Raw genomic sequence first — 21,471 nt, forward strand, 5'->3', positions numbered from 1 at the left:
CTGCTCCTTTCCGCAGAGCTGACCATTGCATTGGATAGACCATATCAGCTCTAGATTATTAAATATGGTTTTCTGTGGGAGAGCAGATGACGACTACTGGATGGCATATGTTCTGTATCAGAAACTAGAGCTGATGTAGTCTATCCAACGCAATTTTCTGAATTAGCATCCCAAATAACCAAACCGAATCTAAAGTTGACCAAAAATTGATTCGTAACACTTTTGGTACTAATGTTGGAGAGTGGTCCCTGGTTAAAGTGGTCCCTTGTCAAAAAAAAGGTTGAGAACCACTGCTTTAGTCTATGTGTGTAGTAAGGCGTGTATGAGCTATAAATGATTTTTGTGTTTAGGCTTGGGCCTCATTTAAAAGATATCTCAGTATGTAAATATATGCAAATACAGGTAATCCAAAATCCCCCCAAATCTAAAATCTAGAACACTTTTTACTCCAGAATTCTAGATAACGGATATACCCAACTTGTATGAGGAATCTCTTGTTTACCTGAGATTCCTTATATCAGTTCAGTATCCCCCCTGAATTCTTTTATGCACTCAGTAAAGATAAAGATGCATATTTTGATCCTATATGTAGCACTGGGTTAGAATGACTTTTATTCATTGCTCAACCTAAGAATATATTTCTAACAGTGATGAAACTTGCCTTGGAAAAATAACATAGAAATAAGAAGTTTGAGCAGTTTTCATTCAATATCCAGTCATTTCAGAGTGTTTTGGGACATTATTCTTCAGAAAAACACACAAGGACTTTTTTGGTGCCAAAACAGAATATATGTGGAAAAATCATGACTTTTTAATGTTAAAAACTTCGTTGTTTGTGGAAGCCATACTTTTTGTATGAAAACTGAGGGAAGCACATAGACCTAGCTTGGGGACATAAGTGTAGGGTGAAATTGCATTCTTTGCATTAAAAAAAACCCCTGTTTCCAGCTATAGATGGACAATCTTTTGTCAAAAATTATGATTTTTGCATAAAAGCATCAACTTTCCCTCAAAGCAGTTTTTGTACAAAAATGTATTATTTAGTTTGCTCTTTTGCTGAATATTTGCCTTAAAAAATTCAGCATAGGCAAATATCATGAAAAAATACTTAAAATGTTTGTTTTCTCTGGTGGAAAACTACAGAAATTATTCATCTGTTCAGCAAGGATAAAAAAGATGGATATGATATTCACTTCCCCAGTATAGCATACATATATGTATGAGCACTCGGTGGTACAGTGGGTTAAACCACCAAGCTGCTGAACTTGCTGACCGAAAGGTCGGTGGTTCAAATTTGTGGAATTAGGTAAGCTTCTCCTGTTAGCCCCAGCTTCTGCCAAACTAGCAGTTCAAAAACATGCAAATGTGAGTATTTTATTTATTTATTTATTTATTTGCAGTATTTATATTCCGCCCTTCTCACCCCGAAGGGGACTCAGGGCGGATCACATTGTACACATATAAGGCAAACATTCAATGCCATATAACATGGAACAGAGATAGAGACAGATGCAGAGGCAATTTAAACCTTCTCCAGCTTCCTGCTTCCAGCTTCCCGAGGGTATGCTTGATTCCAGCCACAGGGGGAGCAGCTGCTTCATCATCCACTGCGACAGCAACTTCCTCATTCCAATAGCTGGATGATTTTTATAATGTCATAAATTAGCCCCCCCACATATAAGTGGTACCTAAATTTCCTACTTAATAGATGCAACTATCTTTCGGGTTGCTTAGATCAACAATGAGCAGGGGCTATATTTTATTTTTAATTGTCGGATGCTCACCCCGGGATGGGCTGGCCTCGAATTCATGACCTCTTGGTCAGAGTGATTTATTGCAGCTGGCTGCTAACCAGCCTGCGCCACAGCCCGGCCCCCTATCTGCTGAGAAGAACCCAGTAGCACTTCAGATTTCAATGATCATCTGCATGGATTCCTGCTTCTCGATTCCCACCAGATTGCTCTGAGCTAAATATTTGTTATACTAAAGTTAAATATATACTAAAATCCAAAATGTAAATCAAGGTTTTAAGGAGTCATCTGAACTATGTTGAATACCTAAAATGTATCAGTTAAGTCACTTAAGTGCTATCGGTAATTGTCTTTGTGTTTTCTTATTTTTAGTACTTTGTTTTGACCTCAAAAAATACTTTGGAGCCCTTGGTGATGCAGCAGGTTAAACCGCTAAGCTGCTGAACTTGCTGACCAAAAGATCGGTGGTTCAAATCCATAGCCCCAGCTTCTGCCAACCTAGCAGTTCGAAAACATGCAAATGTGAGTAGATCAATAGATATCACTTTGGCGGGAAGGTAACGGTACTCCATGCTGTCATACTGGCCACATAACTTTGTGTCTATGGACAACGCTGGCTCTTCAGCTTAGAAATGGAAATGAGCACCAACCCCAGGAGTCAGACACGACTAGACTTAATGTCAGGGGAAAACCTTTACCTTTTGACCTCCAAGAACTTGTAATAGAGGTTCACATTTTCACCTGTATATCAGAACCAGTGAAGTAATTATTTCCACATTTGTCTCTTGCTTGGATGGCCAAGACTTTTATTACTAAGAAAATGATATTCACACTATCATATATTATTCAAATATGATAGCTTGCCTTTCAAAAAGACAGTCATTTTATTGTTCATCTCTAGTCTGTAAGCTTTTGGTAATTTTAACATGTGGGTGTCGTGCTAAATATTTACATCAGGAAGGAAGCTCAATAAACAAGACTTTTAATATTTAAAAAGGTTACATATATATTATGTAAATTAATTATGGGGTTTTACAGTGTTGTGTTGTTCTCCATTTGCCATGTGCTGTAAATTTCCTGTCCCCCCCATCCCCCTCCCCCCCCGACACAAACAACACGAAGGACACAGAAATGAAATGTCAGCATTTATTGACAGGTGGCAAGGTTCAGACTTGTTCCAGGCTCCCTGATTTTTGAGAATTCTTCCTGCATGTTTCAGTGGAAGGAGTTGTTTTGTTTCATTTTGCTTTCTTTTGACAGAAGTTTTGTTGATTTGGATGACTTGAAATCAAGGACACCGGAGGCCAGAGTGGGAGAACTTAGTGGTGGTGTCTCCTTCTTCTTCTTCCTTTCTTGTGGCCTTTACCTGGAAAAGGCAAACGTAAGCATTAGATATCTAATATAACCCAGATGAGATCTAGAAAATAGTTATATAGTAAGCATCCTCTGTGGATTACTACAAAGACGTTTACCTTTCCCTCTCCCACGACGCCTTCCCCGCCTCTTCTTTCCACCACCATGACCACGTCCTCTACGCCTCCGACGGCGGCGACTGAGGCTTCGGCTCCTGCTGCGTCTGAATCGAGCCATTTCAGATGGTGTTCTTGTTCTTTCGAGCTCCTAGCAGCTGGAGCCCAACCTGCCTTGGAGGGGCCTTTCAGAGCTTGTGGTTTACTCAGCCAGCTCTGCCCATTTAATAGGTGAACCGCAATGGCTAACAAAGGCTAGTGAGGTCACACTTCCTTTGTGATGAAATCCAGGGAGTGACCTTTCAAAGCCACCTTTTCATCTTTACCAAGGTGAGGGAGATAAGCTAGGCCCCAACAGTAATAATTTTAATATGTTTTGAAAATGTTAGACCACATTTTTCATTTTAAAAGTATTTCCAAAGCAGAAAATTGCAATCTTAAGAAAACACATGTACAAATTGATTTCTAAAGGATATTATAAACAAAATAAAGCAAAATAGCTGCAATTAAAAAATGAAAGCCACAAACAGCTGTAAAACAAGAGCAGAAAAAACAGTGATTCAGAATATGCACTGGTCTCTAAAAAGTGTGTTCAATTTATAATCCACTTAATTCATAATGGTAGGAATGCCCAAGGGGGGTGGGGGGGGGGGGGGAGAACTCCTAAGGAATTTCTTTATTGGCTATATTTTGTACACCTTGAATAAGATCTGGTTAACATTTTTTGAAACTCAAAACGCAGATGTCTATAATCTACAGTGAAACATAAAAAGGGAAGTATGGTATATAATGTGTGAGTACTACGTTGGTAATGTAATATTATCTTCTATATAAACAACTTTTAGTGGCACTTTTTATACAAGCTGCACAAGAAGGGGATTATGGTGTCGTATTAACATCAATCTAAACTGGATTTGACTAGAAACAGTGGTAGATCATAGCCCTCTGGAATCTCTTACGTTTACTAATAGTGTATATTGCAATGAATACTTTGCTTAAGGTATCCACTACTTGTATTCTCTTTCACTACATTAGTATAGTTCTTAACATAAAGGAATACACTTGGCAACACTTACAACAGTATTATGGAAAAACTATTCCTATTTATAGTTTAAGTGTCAGCTATGTCAAATAGAAATCAAAACCAGATAAAGTCTTATTGTTGATTTAATAACAATCAAAATTGCTGTCGCAGCGTTGAATCGAGGTAAATAAACAGTTCTTAACATGCAGATGTAAAAAAAGGCAACCCTTAAGCCTTAACATAAAACTGTTGTAGTCTCTAGATTGATTACAATCTTGTCCAATCAAATAAATGAAAAACAAGCAGAATCTACTGCCCTCTTGATAGTGTTCTCAAATGTTGCTGGAGTATAGACAAAGACAGTTCAGTAATTAATATAACATCTTTATAAGTTCTTCTCAGAGTAGCTCCTGGATACCAGGCATATAATGATATCTTAAGGGTTAAATGAATAGGTTGTAGTTTCTAGGTGTTGATACCAATCCGTTGTAGGGTATCTGGTATGGCCAAGTGATCTGTGGTGCCGGGGATGGTTACGACTGGTTTCCCAGGTATAGGCCAGTTTCGTTGCTTCTTCAGGTAAATTAGATTTCCCACTGTTTGTTTGGGCTAAAGAGTGGTGTGGCTCTGCCTTCTTGATTCTTCTATACATATAAAAATAAAAAGAGAAACTATCTAGTATACACTTCAAAGGTAAAATAAAAGTAATATATACCATACTTGAAATAGACATGTTAAAAAACACCCCAATTCTTAGAAAATGGGCATTTAAAGAAAAAACTCAAATATTTTGTCTCTATGTTTAAAAGAAGAAGAAGAAGAAGAATTATAATAGGTGGGATATTTTCTGTATCTTAGATACTGTCTTTTTCTGTATAGTACTGTACTTATAAATACAATTTTATGTGACTTTGTGATTTATATTCGAAGGATGCTTGGGCATGTCTCTGTTTGCTCAACTCGGAGGTGGGTAGACTGGATGAAAGATAGTTTGCCCAAACTGCTTCATGACAAGAGTAGAAATCTGTACACTGGTCAAGCTCTGACAGGGAACTTATCTTTAAACCCCAGAAACAGTAGTATGATAGTGATTTGACACTGCAATTTCCCTGAAGAGGAAAAGCCTGGTACTAAGTACAGTAGAGTCTCACTTATCCAAGCTAAACGGGCTGGCAGAAGCTTGGATAAGCGAATATCTTGGATTATAAGGACGGATTGAGGAAAAGCCTATTAAACATCAAATTAGGTTATGATTTTACAAATTAAGCACCAAAACATCATGGTATACAACACATTTGACAGAAAAAGTACTTCAATACGCAGTAATGTTATGCTGTAATTACTGTATTTACGAATTTAGCACCAAAATATCACGATATATTGAAAAAATTGACTACAAAAATTATTTATCCAGAGGCTTGGATAAGCGAGGCTTGGATTAGTGAGACTCTACTGCAGTTGCACCGAGCCCTTTAAAAATGAGTTGAATAAAAATGGGCAAATAAATATCTTATGCAACAACTGCTGATGTAGGTTCCTTCAGAGAAAAATAGATGTCTGGCCGCTGTGTCGGACTGGACGGGGGCAATAAATTGAAATTGAATCCAGACAAGACGGAGGTCCTCCTGGTTAGTCGCAGGGCTGAACAGGGAATAGGGTTACAGCCTGTGTTGGACGGGGTTGCACTCCCCCTAAAGACGCAGGTTCGCAGTCTGGGGGTGATCCTGGACTCATCGCTGAGCCTGGAGCCTCAGGTTTCAGCGGTGGCTGGGAGAGCCTTCGCACAACTCCGCCTCGTGCGCCAGCTGTGCCCGTTCCTTGGGAGGTCTGACTTGGCCACGGTGGTCCACGCTCTGGTCACATCCCGGCTGGATTACTGCAATACACTCTACGTGGGGCTGCCTTTGAAGGCGGCCCGGAAACTCCAGCTGGTGCAGCGGGCGGCAGCCAGGTTAATAACAGGAGCGGCTTACAGCCCCCCTGTTAAGCCAGCTCCACTGGCTGCCTATATGCTACCGAGCCCAATTCAAAGTGCTGGTTTTGACCTACAAAGCCCTAAACGGTTCTGGTCCTGCCTATCTATCCGAACGTATCTCCTCCTATGAGCCCGTTAGAACCTTAAGATCTTCCGGGGAGGCCCTGTTCTCGATCCCACCTGCCTCACAGGCGCGGCTGGTGGGGACGAGGGACAGGGCCTTCTTGGTGGTGGCTCCTCGGCTGTGGAACTCCCTCCCCAGCGATATCCGGCAAACCCCATCCCTCCTGGGATTTAGAAGAAAACTAAAAACTTGGCTCTGCGCCCAGGCATTCAGCGAATAAGCTCATTGGCTGATGTAATTGGGTCGCAAATCTGTAATTGTAGCAGTATTGAATGACTGAGGATGGTGCAACATCGCTGCCTTGCAGCGTTTTAATTTTTGTATATTTTTATCATGTTTTAATTGTTTTGTTTTATAGTATATTTGTTGATGGCCCTCGTGGCAGAATGTAAGCCGCTCTGAGTCCCCTTGGGGTATAAATGCATGTAATAAATAAACAATAATAATAGATGTTATCAAGTAGGCGTGTGCAATCTGGGTAAACCTTGATCCGTTTCGATCAATCTGGATTTCAGAGGGGGGCCCAATTCATATTTCGGGAGCCTCCCGCATTTGGGAGGACAGAAATCCGTTTTTGATCCGGGAAACCAAAATATTTGTTTTCAATCTGGCCCATTGGCAGCAATGGGTGGGGGCTTCCCAGATTTAAGGCAAGGACTTAAGAAATGACTCTTCCTGCGATCCTTTCCCTTTTCTCTTTAGAAGAGACCAGGTTTAAGGTAAGGGGTTAATAAACCCTGCTTCCTTCAATCATTCCCTTCTGTATTTAGAAAAGACCCAGGTTTAAAGCAAGGGCTTAAGAACCCCCCTCCTTTCCTGTGATCCTTTCCCTTCTCTCTTTAGAGAAAACCCAGGTTTAAGGTAAGGGCTTAAGAAACCTTGCTTCTTGTGATCCTTTCCTTTCTGTATCTAGAAGAGACCTGGATTTAAGGCAAGGGCTTAAGAAATCACCCTATCAGCAGTCTCCCTCCCCGCACTCCACATGTAACCAAAAGAAACCAAAGCAGCTGTGTTTTTGACAGTCACTGTTCTGTTGCGGCCGGAAAAAAATGGCAGCAGATCCCATGCTATTACGGGCATCCAAACCAACAGAACCAGCTGAATATTTTTTTGAAAATGGATCCATGCATAAGCCTATTTATTATCAAGTTCTGGAATCATAAAAGGCTCTATAGAGCCTATAAAACAACTGTATCCCAACTGCACTTTTCCATCAATTACTGCCCATCTAGCAGCCTATAGGAGGCCCCAACTGAGCAAAGAGGCTGAATTACATACCCTGTTTCCCCTAAAATAAGACATCCTCAGAAAATAAGACCTAGTAGAGGTTTTGCTGAACTGCTAAATATAAGGCCTCCCCTGAAAGTAACACCTAGCAAAGTTTTTGTTTGGAAGCATGCCCGCCGAACAGAACACCAGAGCATGTAGGATCAGTAAATGTATGTACCATAGAGTGTTGTACATGGAAATATTGGTAGTAACAAGAAATTATTGATAGGATTCACAGTTTGTCTGGTTATGCTGGTTTGTGATGACAACTACTGTACAGTATATATAAAATGTTCATTTTTTGTTCAATAATAAATGTGAATTCTTCTTCATGGAAAAATAAGACATCCCCTGAAAATAAGACCTAGTGCATCTTTGGGAGCAAAAATTAATATAAGACACTGTCTTATTTTCGGGGAAACACGGTATAGTACATATAGCTAGAAATTCCACCACCAGCTTCTCCATCATTGCATTTTTAGTGAGTAATGCTGGCCAAAGCTCTAGCCATAGCCAATTGTTGCAACATAAGGCAAAGAATGTGTGCTGCACCACTCTCTGGGGAATCTATTCAATAGCTTATATATGACTCTCCAACTTGTCTGGGTTTGATGACACTATTGTAAGGCCCCTTCTGTCCTTCACAACTATGTTCATGAGAAGAACATGAACATGAAGCGATTCTTTCACAGCAATAAGTGCTCAGGTGTCCTGATTGTATGTTTACAAAACTGTATGTGCTATATTATCTTCTTCCTTGTGTCTTTGGAGTTCGTTTGGAGAAAGTGCATTTGTGTACACACGGCTTATATGGTTTCTCCTCTTTGGATGAAGTAACCTTTGTTTTTTTTCTGAATGACACTGACAACATGTTACAACAAATACACATGTGCGCACACCTTTTATTGAGGTTTACTGTCAAACAGGCCTAGCTCTCTCCTGTAACAGGAGGGTTTCTGAATCTTGCAGGCTCCCTTTGGGTTCATTGATGACTATCTGTCATGGAAGACACTTGTAGCTCATTCACTGTGATCAAAGATGGAATTTCTGAAGTGGGATTATCTTCTTCCTTTCCAGTAGAAGTATGTAGAACAGATGCGTACATACCCTGTTCAACACAAAGATAAAACATAATGAAGCATTGCAGGACTCTTAATGCAGGAGAGTACCAACCCCCTACTTTGCCATGGAAACCCACTTGGTGACTTTCAGTCATACTCACTCAGATTTGGAGAAAGGCAGTGATAGTTTTGCCTTAGGGCTGCCACATGTTGGAACTGACTTGAAGGCAACAGAATCATCATTCTAAATAAATTTTCATTGGCTTCTGTTAACAGATTCTATTATATAAGTGTATATAAAAGCTAACATTTACCTCTCCTTCTTTTTATTGGCATTTCCGATCCTGGTTTGCATCTTTTGTTTTTTTTATTAATAGCATTTGAATTCCTGCGAGAAATCCCTCGGCTGAAATATGTACTATCTCGGCGTCTTGACATCTTCCCTGGTGCCTAAGGAAACCAAGAGCAAATGTATTAGCCTTTGCCCTTGGGCAGCTGACCTGTCTACTCAGGTGTTATGTGAGTTTCTAAAGCTATTGTCTCAGATCTCCCCCCTTTATAATATTAGGAACAATGTGCCACTGTTACTGAGACATGACCATATATAGTAATGCACAGGCAAAAATACACGACTAAAGGGTGTTTCAAAATATTGGATTGAATTTGAAAGGAGTATATTTTATGATGGCAACATGTTACAATTACACAAAAAGTAGCAATTTAATGTGTTATTAGGTTACCAGATTTTAGTAAATATTTTGAGCCAGAACAAATCTAAAAAATAACTTTGCAAATAGAGAATTGTATTAAGTTTTATATGGGGCTGCCATCTTGTGAATGACTGAGACTAGGGGCTGTGCATGTACTGGGAGAGGTATCTAGAAGCAATTATTTGAAACTCTGTTCCCCACTCTTTCAAGTAGTAAGATTTTCATTCATGGGTGGTTCATAGTTGCAGAGATATAGTGATTTCAAACACAGTCCATCTTTTTGAAACACCATGTATTTCTCTGAAATGTGCTTAAATTGTCTGAAGCCCTGTTGATAAGTACAGAGCACACAGTGAATTTCAGAATGGAAGAACTGCCATAATATTCCTAACATCTTACAGCAATCAGCCCCAGTTGTAAAATCTTTATTTTATCTTGGGTTACATCATCAGGGTTGCAGGTTGTCCTCATTTTCTGCAACTTCTGTCTGTTCCTCATAAGGCTATAATGGCTGTTTATTTAAATTCATTATACAGTTATGCAATTGCTAGCAGATGGAAACTGGGAGGAGTGAACTGACTTGACGGCAACAAAAAGGAGGTCTAATATCAAATTATCCTATCTTCCTGCAAAAACCACACCATGGATTATCAAACTGCAAGGTTTTAAATTTAAATGCAAAAAATGAGGTCATACAGCTCCATGACTTAGCACTCATTTACATGTTGTTTGAATAGAAATCAATTACATGACATCTTAGTGTCTAGACCCAGGGTGAATTCCCGCTGTTAGCCCCAGCCTTTGCGAACGTAGCAGTTCGAACACATTGAAATGTGAGTAGATCAATAGGTACTGCTCTGATGGGAAGGCAATAGTGCTCCATGCGGTCATGCCAATGACCACATGACCTTGGAGGTGTCAACAGCCGACGCCAGCTCTTCGGCTTAGAAATGGAGATGAGCGCCATTCCTCAGAGTCGGACATAACTAGACATAATGTCAGGGGAAAACCTTAACCTTTACCCTAACTACATACCAGTGATATGTAACTGTTTTAGTTAGATACTCTTCTGTTGATCTATTGATAAATATGTCTTCTCTGTCTACTTTGTGTGATTCCATTTACGAAGGAAAATCTTTACACTAGATATTTTCAAGAGAGTCAAGGGTCTACTACGCTAATAAGACAATCTGGAAACTATGGAATGCTCAATTTCATGATCACAAAATAAACTTCCCCCATAAAGCTATCTAATGCCTAGGTTTAGGGGGAGGATTGGGAGGAAAAGGAGAGTATAGACCAGGCATGGGCAAGCATTGGCCCTCCAGGTGCTTTGGACTTCAACTTCCATATCTTCTTACAGTCTAGGCTGAGGCTGATTTCTATTCAAATTATGGGAGTTGAAGTCCAAAATACCTGGAGGACTGGAGTTTGCCTATGTCTGGTATACAGCATCTTCATATACACCCTCCCTGCCTCTGCTGATGACTCTCGCCTTCCATAATTCCAAACGTGTTGTCGAAGGCTTTCATGGCCAGAATCACAGGCTTGGTGTGTGTTTTCTGGGCTGTATGGCTATATTTCAGAAGCATTCTCTCCTGATGTTTCACCCACAGGCATCCTCAGAGGTTGTGATATATATTGGAAAAATCTATGCAATGAATGTTTATATATCTGTAGAAGGTCCAGGGTGGGAGAAGGAACTCTTGTCTGTTGGAGGCTAGTATGAATTGTAATTAATCACCTTGATTAGCATTAATGGCCTTGCCAGATTCGTGTCCTAGCTTCTTCCTGCCTGGGGGAATCTTTTGTTCAGAGGTGTTACCTGCCCCTGATTGATTCCTGTCTGGAAATTCCTTTGTTTTAAGACTGTTATTCCTTATTTACTGTTCTGATCTAGCCAGATTTTGTTTATCTTCATAGTTTCCTCCTTTCTGTTGAAATTGTCCACATGCTTGTGTATTTCAATGGCTTCTCTGTGTAGTCTGACATGATAATTGTTAGAGTGGTCCAGCATTTCTGTGTTCTCAAATAATATACTGTGCCCAGGTTGGTTCATCAAGTGCTCTGCTATAGCTGACTTCTCTAGTTGATTCAGTCTGCAGTGCCTTTTATGTTCCTTGATTCATATTTGGGTGCTGCGTTTGGTGGTCCCTATGTAGACTTGTTGTTTGCACTTGGGGAACACTGCTGGCCCATGGGCTGAGGACAGGAGGGCAGGGCGTACTGGGGGGAGGGGGGTTTCCAGCGGTTGAGGGCACCCCATAGGAGTAATTTTGGGAAGGGAGAGATAAGAAGAAAGGGAGACCATTAATTGGGCCTAGGGAACACGAGAAAGTGCTTATAGTTCCAAAACAGTCTCCTGACATGGTTAAACTGAGTACCCAGGATGGTGGTCCTTCTGGTTTAAGGGTGGTGCTGTTTAACGCTGCATGTGTTAATGGAAAAACGCCTACTATTCAGGATTTAATCCTTGAGGAAAGTGCAGGCCTGCCGTGCATAATGGAGACCTGGCTGGACGAGGCTGGGGAGGGGTTAATCTCTCCCAGCTTTGCCCACCAGGCTACTCTGTGCAGCACAAGCCAAGATCTGGAGGGCGGAGAGGCAGAGTTGCAGTGGTCTATAAGGATTCCACCCCCCTGACCAGGTGCCCCATCCCGCAGTCCACCATCTTTGAATGTGTCCACCTGAGGATAGGTGACTGGGACAGGATAGGGATTCTGTTAGTGTACCAGCTACCCTGCTGCACTACAGTCTCCCTGCCTGAGCTAGCCGGGATGGTCTCAGGCCTGGCGTTGGAGTCCCAACGGCTCATAGTGCTGGGGGACTTCAATGTCCATGCTGAGACCATCCTGTCAGGAGTGGCTCAGGACTTCATGGCCTCCATGGCAACCATGAGACTGTCCCAATTAGTATCTGGTCCCACTCACAGAGCTGGGCGCACACTAGACTTGCCATGGACTAACCATAACCTGATCAGGACCTATTAAAATGGATGGTGTGATTTTAATGTAATGGTTTAAAATGTCTAATATGGCTGTTATTAATCTAATTTATTTTTAATGTCTGTATTATATACCACACAACCTCTGAGGATGCCTGCCATAGATGTGGGTGAAACCTCAGGAGAGAATTCTTCTGGAGCATGTCCACACAGCCCAGAAAACACACAACAAGTCTGTAGTATATGTTTTTAAGGCATTGAATTATTGCCTCCATGTAAGCCGCTTTGAGTTGCCTTCGGGGTAGAGAAAGGCGGAGTAGAAATAGAACAAATAAATAAATAACTTGTCCACAGCTGCATGGTATACGGTAGACTCCTGTAGAGGTGAGAGGATCCCTCTTGTCTTTCGCTGAACGTAGCATTTGTTGGATTTTCTTTGTGGGTCTGTAGATAGTTTGTAGGTTGTGTTTCTTTATCAGCTTCCCTATGCGTTCTGTGGTTCCCTTGATGTATGGTAAGAACACCTTTTCTCTGGGTGGAGCTTTACTCTCATGGCTTGTTCTTGGCCTTACAGCTCTTCTGATGTCTGTGGTGGAGTATCCATTGGCCTGTAGAGCCCAGTTTAGGTGGTTGAGTTCACCTTGGAGGAGGTGAGGTTCGCAGATTCTTTGTGCACAGTCTGCAAGGGCTTTGATTGTGCTTCTTTTTTGACTTGGGTGATGGTTGGAGTTTTTATGAAGTTATCTATCTATGTGTGTAGGTTTTCTGTAAACTGTGTGGCCCAATTGTTGATTGGGTTTGCGGATGACCATAACATCTCGAAATGGCAGTTTTCCTTCGTTTTCTTTTTCCATGGTGAATTGGATGTTTGGGGGGATGCTGTTGAGGTGGTCCAGGAACTTGTTGAGTTCTTCTTCTCCATGGCTCCAAATGGGGAAGGTATCCTCCACATATCTGAACCAGATAGTAGGCTTTTTGATGCTGTTTCTAGGGCTCCATGAAAAATTTGCTATGATTAGGCTGAGAGGGGTCCCCATAGCTGCCCCATCTTTCTGTTCATAGAATTCATTGTCCCACTGAAAGTAGCTTGTGGTGAGGCAATGGTGAAGCAGGGCTGTGATGTCTTCTGGGAAATTCTGGTGGATAAGTGTGATGGTGTCTGCTACCAGGACTTGGTAAATAGAGACACCTCATCGAAGCTGATCAGTATGTCCTTGGTGCTGAGCTTCAGGTTGCTGATTTTTTCCCCTATGAAGTGGGTTGAATTCTGGATGTAGTGCGTGGTGAGCCCAATATGGGTTTGTAGCTGTGCAGGCAGAAATTTTGCCAGGTCGTATGTGGGGGATCCGATGGCACTCACAATGGGTCTGAGTGGGGTGGAGTCCTTATGGATTTTTGGTAGTCCATAAAGCCTAGGTGGGAGGGCTTCCGATTTGCAGGGTCATTGGCCTATGTCGAGGTTAATAGAGGAGTCCTTGATTAGAATGTTCATTTTTCTGGTGATTTTGTTGGTTGGGTCTGGTTGGCGATGTGGCGATGTGGGCAAAACGTCAGGAGATAATGCTTCTGGAACATGGCCATACAGCCCGGAAAACACACAACAACCCTTCCATAATTCATTTATTATCAGTTATCATTAAACAATTTTTTATCCCTAAAATATCACATTTCTGAGCTATGCCACTTTGATTAGTCAGTTCTATAATGGCTGTGCTAGTTAGCTGAAGATCAAAGCAGATGTACAGCACAAACCTATACACACTGTGTCGTATTGGTTCTACATGCAGATAACTTGTAGTTGAAATATATGCTAGGAAAATAATTGAAAAGCATAGAACAGCTGAAGCAAAAGAGATCCATGGGCTGGAGGACAGCTAGAGAGGTGGTCAGGAAAATTAAGAATCTGCAAAACTACTAGCTGTATGGAACAGGAATGATGGCAAAATAGGAAGATACTAATAAATAAACACAGATGTCTATCCTAAACAATGTCAAAAAAATATCCAAACACAATAAAGGTTCAAAACATATGGTATAAACACAGTATGTATATTAGAGCATCATATACATTTATCATTCACGAAAGTGTTCACAACAATAAAGTACAGTCAACTGTTGTAATACGAAGAAGTATCTGATAGAATATAATGTTTAAAGAAACTGCAATCTTAGAGGCTTAAATGCGGACTGGAGTCAAATCAACTTAAAGTAGTTTACGGTATTTGAACAATTTTTCAGGACTCCAACAATTTTTTTTGTTAACAACACAGTATGTAAATTAGTGCAACATGCACATTCAATCTTTACAAAACAATATATGATGGTATAATGTGGAACTAAAGGAATGAATATGAATTCAATTGGCTTAAACCTGGCATAGAATCAAATCAACTCAGAATCTCTGTAGTACTGGAAAAAATCTTCAGGACTCCATAGATTTTGAAGCAATTAGTTTAGATGATCAAACCTTGAGATAAAGATCTTATAGATATTTAGGATCCTGTGTTGATGATGTTGAGGATATAAGATATCTCTTGGAATTGCAGTCTATTGGAAGTAGATTCAGTTTAACAGGAGTAAGCTCTCCAGCCAGGAAACAGATTTAACGCAGATGTCCTTTCTGAGTAGCTGGCTGTAGGTAAAAATAGGCCGTTTACTACTGGTTCCCGGGTTTACTCCAGTTTCGGTAACCCTTCTTCTGGTAAACGGCAAATGTTTTTAAATTTCTATATTGTTGGCTCAGCTTCAGGTATTCTTAAAGAATAAAAGGAAAATAGTCTAATGTTGTGCTTTTTATAAGATATTACATATAGTTTATATAGACCTAGTGAAAACAGACATATCAAAGCATGCTATATTCTAAGTAACAACCAAAAGGATTTCCTATTCCCAGGCATAGTAGTAACAATATCTATGGAGAAAAGAAGAAGTATCAATGTGTTGTCGAATGCTTTCAGGGCCGGAATCACAGGGTTCTTGTGTGTTTTCTGGGCTGTATGGCCATGTTGCAGAAGTATTCTCTCCTGACGTTTCACCCACATATATGGCAGGCATAGTTGTGGGCAAAACATCAGGAGAGAATACTTCTGGAACACAGCCATACAGCCCGGAAAACACACAAGAACCCAAGAATAAGTATCATCTGGTCTTCCATGATGAAAACTATTTTGTTGATCTTTTATTTGCAAAGTTCCATGTAGAGTGATGCCACTACATAAATAAATGAAATAATAATTTATTTATTTGACCAGTCATATGACCATTTCAAAATACAACACAAATAAACACAAGGCAAAAAGGAGGAGAGGGCAGCAACTGACCTTCTGTTTACAATCAGAATCTTAATTTTGGCCTGGGAGTTTGTTTGAGCCAGACATAGACCTGCAAAATTCGATTTCTGATCTTTTGATTGTCGCATAAGGAGGGGTAGATCAAAATCAGGCTCGGGAGGGAGCGACCTATGGCGTCTATAAAGCGAGATTTGGTCCCATCCTAGCATTAAAGTCTCCTCCCAAAATGACAGAAGCATTTGGGTTCTGCACTATGAGATCACCAACATATATTTCCAAATTGGATCACTGGACTCTGATCTGTGGTTTCCTCTTCAGTGGGGGCATATATACATTAAATTAGTGTAAATAAGAGGGAGCCAGCAAAGACAGTTCCATTTTGTTTCCTTTGCATCACCTATAGGCCCCTCCCACCAGTAACATGTTATGCTAATTATATATATATATATATATATGTGTGTGTGTGTGTGTGTGTGTGTGTGTGTGTGTATGTATATATGTATATCTACACACATACATATATACATATGTACCTATATATATATATATATATATATTATAATTTACAATAAGATATAATATTATAATATATTGTATATGCATATAATATTAATATTATTTTGTAATACAATATAACACTAATAATACAATATAATAATGTTAATTATATATTATATATTACATGTAATATTAATAATATTACAATATATTGATATAGTACAATATAGTAATTTATTGCCAGTATTGTGCTATGCTAATAATATAATATTGTATGTAAATTTAATTTGTAAGCCTCTCTGAGTCCCCTTCAGGGTGAGAAGGGCGGGATATAAATGTATTAAATAATAATAATAATAATAATAATAATAATAATAATAATAATAATAATAAACCACCAGCATTGTGTGATGTTGGAATTGGATCGACACTGCCATTGCACTCTTTTTGGATGGAGGTAGGGGCCTAGTGCAGACACGTAATGAGGTGGAAACTAGGATCCCTATTCCTCCTTTAGCTCTCCTGCATTTTGCAGTTGGTTCGGCCTTCACCATATATGAATGGAATTCACTTAATGTCAGTTCATCCACTGTCCATGTTTCCTGGATTAGTAAAATGTGGTGATGAGTGGGAAAGTCTGTGAAACAGGAGTCCCTAATAGAAGTATGCCAACCAGCTACATTCCATGATAGAATCAAAATGTTGTGCTTGGAACTTGTTATGCCTCGAAAGGAGCATGGACTTCAGCTTCGGCTTCAATTACCCTTTGTCTCTCCATCAGACACCTATCTCTATATAAGGATGAAGGGGTTTGTGCTTCCAATCGGAGTTCTTGGGGAGTAGAAGCCCCCAGAGCGGCAGGTTGTGAGTTACTGATAGGAATGTGTCCCATTCCTTTTGTAGGGGTTGCAGCGCCACTCTTGTCAAGTGAGAAGGGAGGTGAGGAGAACTGATTTCTCTGTGAAATGAACTCTTTCTGCATTGGGGAAGATTCAGTCCTGGTTATTGTATTGTTTTGATGTGACTTGTATTGTTCCTTAGTGTCTGGGATTCTGAGGATCTCCGCAAGGGCACTGGCCCGTTTATGTTGGATAAGTGAGACTCTACTGTAGTTGTCTTGTTCGAGTTAGTTGAGTTGTGGACTTGTAATTGGTGTTGTCTAGATGGAGGGTCATACACTCTACCAGATATAAGTTCTCAAATCCATGGGTCACGAAAGACTCTAGTAAAAGCAATGGAGTATCTCTTCCAAAGGAAGTCCTTCAGGTGTAAGAGGCAGCTAGGGATTGAGGAATTATCAAAGATGAGAAGAACCTGTTTCACATTAGGGCAGCTTGGTAAAACATGAATCATAGAATCATAGAATCATAGAATAGGAGAGTTGGAAGAGACCTCATGGGCCATCCAGTCCAAGCCCCCGCCAAGAAGCAGGAAATCGCATTCAAAGCACCCCCGACAGATGGCTATCCAGCCTCTGCTTAAAAGCCTTCAAAGAAGGAGCCTCCACCGCAGTCCGGGGAAGAGAGCTCTCACAGTGAGGAAGTTCTTCCTGATGTTCAGGTGGAATCTCCTTTCCTGTAGTTTGGAGCCATTGTTCTGCGTCCTAGTCTGCAGGGCAGCAGAAAACAAGCTCCCTCCCTCCTCCCTATGACTTCCCCTCACATATTTGTACATGGCTATCATGTCTCCTCTCAACCTTCTCTTTTGCAGGCTAAACATGCCCAGTTCTTTAAGCCGCTCCTCACAGGGCTTGTTCTCCAGACCCTTAATCATTTTAGTCGCCCTCCTCTGGACGCTTTCCAGCTTGTCAACATCTCCCTTCAATTGCGGTGCCCAAAATTGGACACAGTATTCCAGGTGTGGTCTGACCAAGGCAGAATAGAGGGGGAGCATGACTTCCCTGGATCTAGATGTTATACCCCTATTGATGCAGGCCAGAATCCCGTTGGCTTTTTTAGCTGCCGCATCACATTGTTGGCTCATGTTTAACTTGTTGTCCACGAGAACTCCAACTCTTTTTCGCACACACTGCTGTCAAGCCAGGCGTCCTCCATTCTGTATCTTTGCATTCCATTTTTTCTGCCGAAGTGAAGTATCTTGCATTTGTCCCTGTTGAACTACCACAGAGCTTTATGGATGAAGAAGCTAGGAACTTTATTTATTAAACCAACGTTAAAGTGAAAAAAAAAACCTCAAAGTCAGATACTTATTTTTCAAAACTTTATTAAAGCAATGGTAAAGTGAAAAAACTCAAAGTCAATTTTTTTTCCAAAACTTTATTTCTTAAAGCATCAAGTCCTGGGTGTGGGCTTCGTAATTCAAAGGGCCGGTCATTGTCATCGAGGATCCTCTGCGGGATATAACTGTAATAAAGAAAGAAAGAAAGAAATCAATAAATGGAGGCTCAAAGATCTCCCCCCACACCATTTTTCTGCTTTTTAATTTTACAAAACAATTTCTTACATCATCACGTCCTGGGTGGCGGCTTTGGAAGGAAAAATGGCCAGTTCGTTTTGTTGAACGTTGCAGAGCTGGTCCCGGGAGCAGCGGCGTTGGCTTCCTCTTTTATGGGAGGCAGAAAGTAGGGCTGGCGATGTTGATCGATTGGTTGGCGGCTCTCCTTATTTCCCGTCAGGAAGGGATCCCCTGGAACGCAGGGGGGCCGGATCCAGTCCGACCCCGTGTAGATCAGGCGGATCCCTTCCTTCTTCTCCAGGAGAGCCGCCGCTGCCAGCTCCCTTTCTTGACGTACTTTTTTTTCTTGCTGCCGCCGCTCCAGGGACTCCTAATATAAAATAAAAAAGAAACATTATTAATATACCACTCTATCTCCCAGGGCCCCCCTATATACAACAAACAATAACTTAACATAGCAAAATAAACTAAATAATATAAAAAAAATAAACAAACCTTTTCCTGCCTTTCCTTCTGTTGCCAGTAATCTAACAAATGGAGGTCCCGCCATTGTTTGTATTCAAGCTTCTTTTGACGAGCCAGAAGATCTCTTTTGAATTTTTCTTCAGTTTTGCGGGCTTCGATGCTGGCCTTTTTTTGCTTTGCTTCCTCTTCTTTTTTTCCAGCAAGTTCCCAGAGGGGGCGCCTTTCCCTTGTCGTTATTGCTGGGAGCTTCTTGACAGAACTTTGTTTGCTTGTTGTCGGAACCGCCTCCTCGGAACTTTTTTTCTCCATCAAGGAGGGGATTGACGGAGGCCGTAGAGGATCCTCGGCCCACACCCAGGTATTCAGCTTTTTCGTTTTTTTCATTTTCCTGACTACGCTATCTCTAGAGCCTAACTAGCTCTAACTAAAAAAATAAAAAACACAACACACTACAAACAACACTACAAACTACACACAATATAAACTGCACTCTACAAAATACACTCTACAAAATACACTCTACACACTACACAATAAATAAAGATAAAAATTAAAAAGAAAAGAAAAAAGAGAAAGGTAAAGGTAAAGATAAAAGGTTAAGATACAAGGTAAAGATCAAAGGTAAAGATCAAAGATCAAGAGAGAAAATAAAATAAGAATAAGAAAAATTAAATCAAGGAAACAAGAGCTGAAAGATTGAATAAGACCTCGCTGTCACTTGCTACACCAACCACCTGCACCTGCACCTCCACCCAGTCCAAAGCTAACTGGTAAAGAAGCAGGGGCTGGCCAAAGCTTATATGCTTGTAGGAGGCACAGTGATGCGTAAAGGGGGGGCTGAGTGGGCCAATCAGAAGGGAGAGGCTTAAAGGTCAGCCTCTCAATTGAGTCCAACATGACCAATTATGGTCATATTGAGGAACATCAACTAGACTTAATGTCAAGGGGGAAACTTTACCTTTTAGGGCGATGGAGATTATTTGCCCATCAGGGAGAGGCTTAAAGGTCAGCCACTCAATTGAGTCCATTATGACCAGTTATGGCCATATTGGGGCACATCAACTAGACTCAATGTCACCTTTCATGGTGATGGTGATGATTTGCTTTGGGATTTTTTTTTTAATTAAGCAAAATGCTTGACCCCCAAGCATAGAATTATATTTGTTGCTACAGTAGAGTCTCACTAATCCAAGCCTCTGGATAATCCAAGCCATTTTTGTAGTCAATGTTTTCAATATATTGTGATATTTTGGTGCTAAATTCGTAAATACAGTAATTACAGCATAACATTACTGCGTATTGAACTACCTTTTCTGACAAATTTGTTGTATAACATGAAATTTTGGTGCTTAATTTATAAAATCATAACCTAATTTGATGTTTAATAGGCTTTTCCTTAATCCCTCCTTATTATCCAAGTTATTCGCTTATCCAAGCTTCTGTCTGCCCGTTTAGCTTGGATAAGTGAGACTCTACTGTACTTCATAACTGTAATTTTGCTACTGTTATGAATTGTAATATAAATATCTGATATGCAGGATGTATTTTCATTGTTACAGATTGAACAAAAAGCATAGTGATTAATCACAAAAACTATATGTTTGGGGGAGTGTGATGTATTTATTTATTTATTTATTTATTTATTTATGTATTTAGTTATTTACAGTACTTTTTCCCCACCTTTCTCAAACCCGGAGGGGACTCAAGGCAGCTTCACAACATGGCAACAATTCAATGCCTTTAAAAACAGAGTACAAAAACAATCCTTTAAAGCATTAAAATACAATTAAAAACAATTAACATTTAACTCTGAACAACAGAGTAAATCACGTGCTCCATAGGCACAGTCCTGGCCGTTCCACTGGTCAGTTCCATATCTTTCATATCTATTACTGCACCAGAATTCTGAAGGCTTGCTCAAAGAGCCACGTCTTCCCTTTTTTGCAGAAGATCAGGAGGTGATCTAATCTCCCTGGGGAGGGAGTTCCATAGCCGGGAGCCACCACCGAGAAGGCCCTGTCTCTCGTCACCGCCAATCGTGCTTGCAAAGAGGGCAGAACCGGGAGCAGGGCCTCCCCAGACAATCTTAGACTCCGAGATGGTTCATAGGGGGAGATACGTTCGGACAGATAAACTGGGCCAGAACCGTTCAGAGCTTTATAAGCTAAAGCCAGCACTGTATGGACAAGAGATGATGGGATCTGCAGTATCATCTAGTCTAACCTCCTACTGTGAGGCAGCTGTACACCACTAAAGCACTCCTTAAAGATGCCCATTACACTTGCATTTGAAGACCTCCAGAGGAGGGAAGTCCACCACCCTCCAAACCGGCGTGTTCCCTGAAATATGGAGGGCATCCAAAAGCAGTATTTTGCATTAAACATGGAGGATGACCCAAAGGTCATCTAGCAGGGATACACAATGAAAGCCCTCCCATACAATTCCTATCCCACCTCTGCTTGAAGACCACAGAAGT

General features: G+C 40.7%; 1 protein-coding gene and 2 long non-coding RNA genes across 3 annotated transcripts; all 3 read right to left on the bottom strand.

The window, feature by feature from the left end:
* Positions 1–2,883: 2,883 nt before the first annotated feature.
* On the bottom strand, positions 2,884–3,608 carry LOC100567935 (uncharacterized). The gene is made up of 2 exons (XR_507197.2): positions 3,224–3,608; positions 2,884–3,117 (listed from the first exon to the last, which is right to left on the bottom strand). It is a non-coding gene; the product is annotated as an uncharacterized LOC100567935 (long non-coding RNA).
* A 4,876-nt stretch (positions 3,609–8,484) lies between these two features.
* LOC134299211 (uncharacterized) lies at positions 8,485–9,320 on the bottom strand. Its single transcript, XR_010006382.1, has 2 exons — positions 8,988–9,320; positions 8,485–8,720 (listed from the first exon to the last, which is right to left on the bottom strand). It is a non-coding gene; the product is annotated as an uncharacterized LOC134299211 (long non-coding RNA).
* A 9,001-nt stretch (positions 9,321–18,321) lies between these two features.
* On the bottom strand, positions 18,322–19,966 carry LOC134299212 (uncharacterized). The gene is made up of 3 exons (XM_062981354.1): positions 19,026–19,966; positions 18,579–18,900; positions 18,322–18,478 (listed from the first exon to the last, which is right to left on the bottom strand). The coding sequence occupies exons 1-2, from the start codon at positions 19,377–19,379 to the stop codon at positions 18,583–18,585; spliced, it is 672 nt and encodes a 223-aa protein (XP_062837424.1). The 5' UTR covers positions 19,380–19,966; the 3' UTR covers positions 18,322–18,478; positions 18,579–18,582.
* Positions 19,967–21,471: the final 1,505 nt, after the last annotated feature.

The sequence above is a fragment of the Anolis carolinensis genome, chromosome 5, assembly GCF_035594765.1.
Source record: "Anolis carolinensis isolate JA03-04 chromosome 5, rAnoCar3.1.pri, whole genome shotgun sequence".
Taxonomy (NCBI): domain Eukaryota; kingdom Metazoa; phylum Chordata; class Lepidosauria; order Squamata; family Dactyloidae; genus Anolis; species Anolis carolinensis.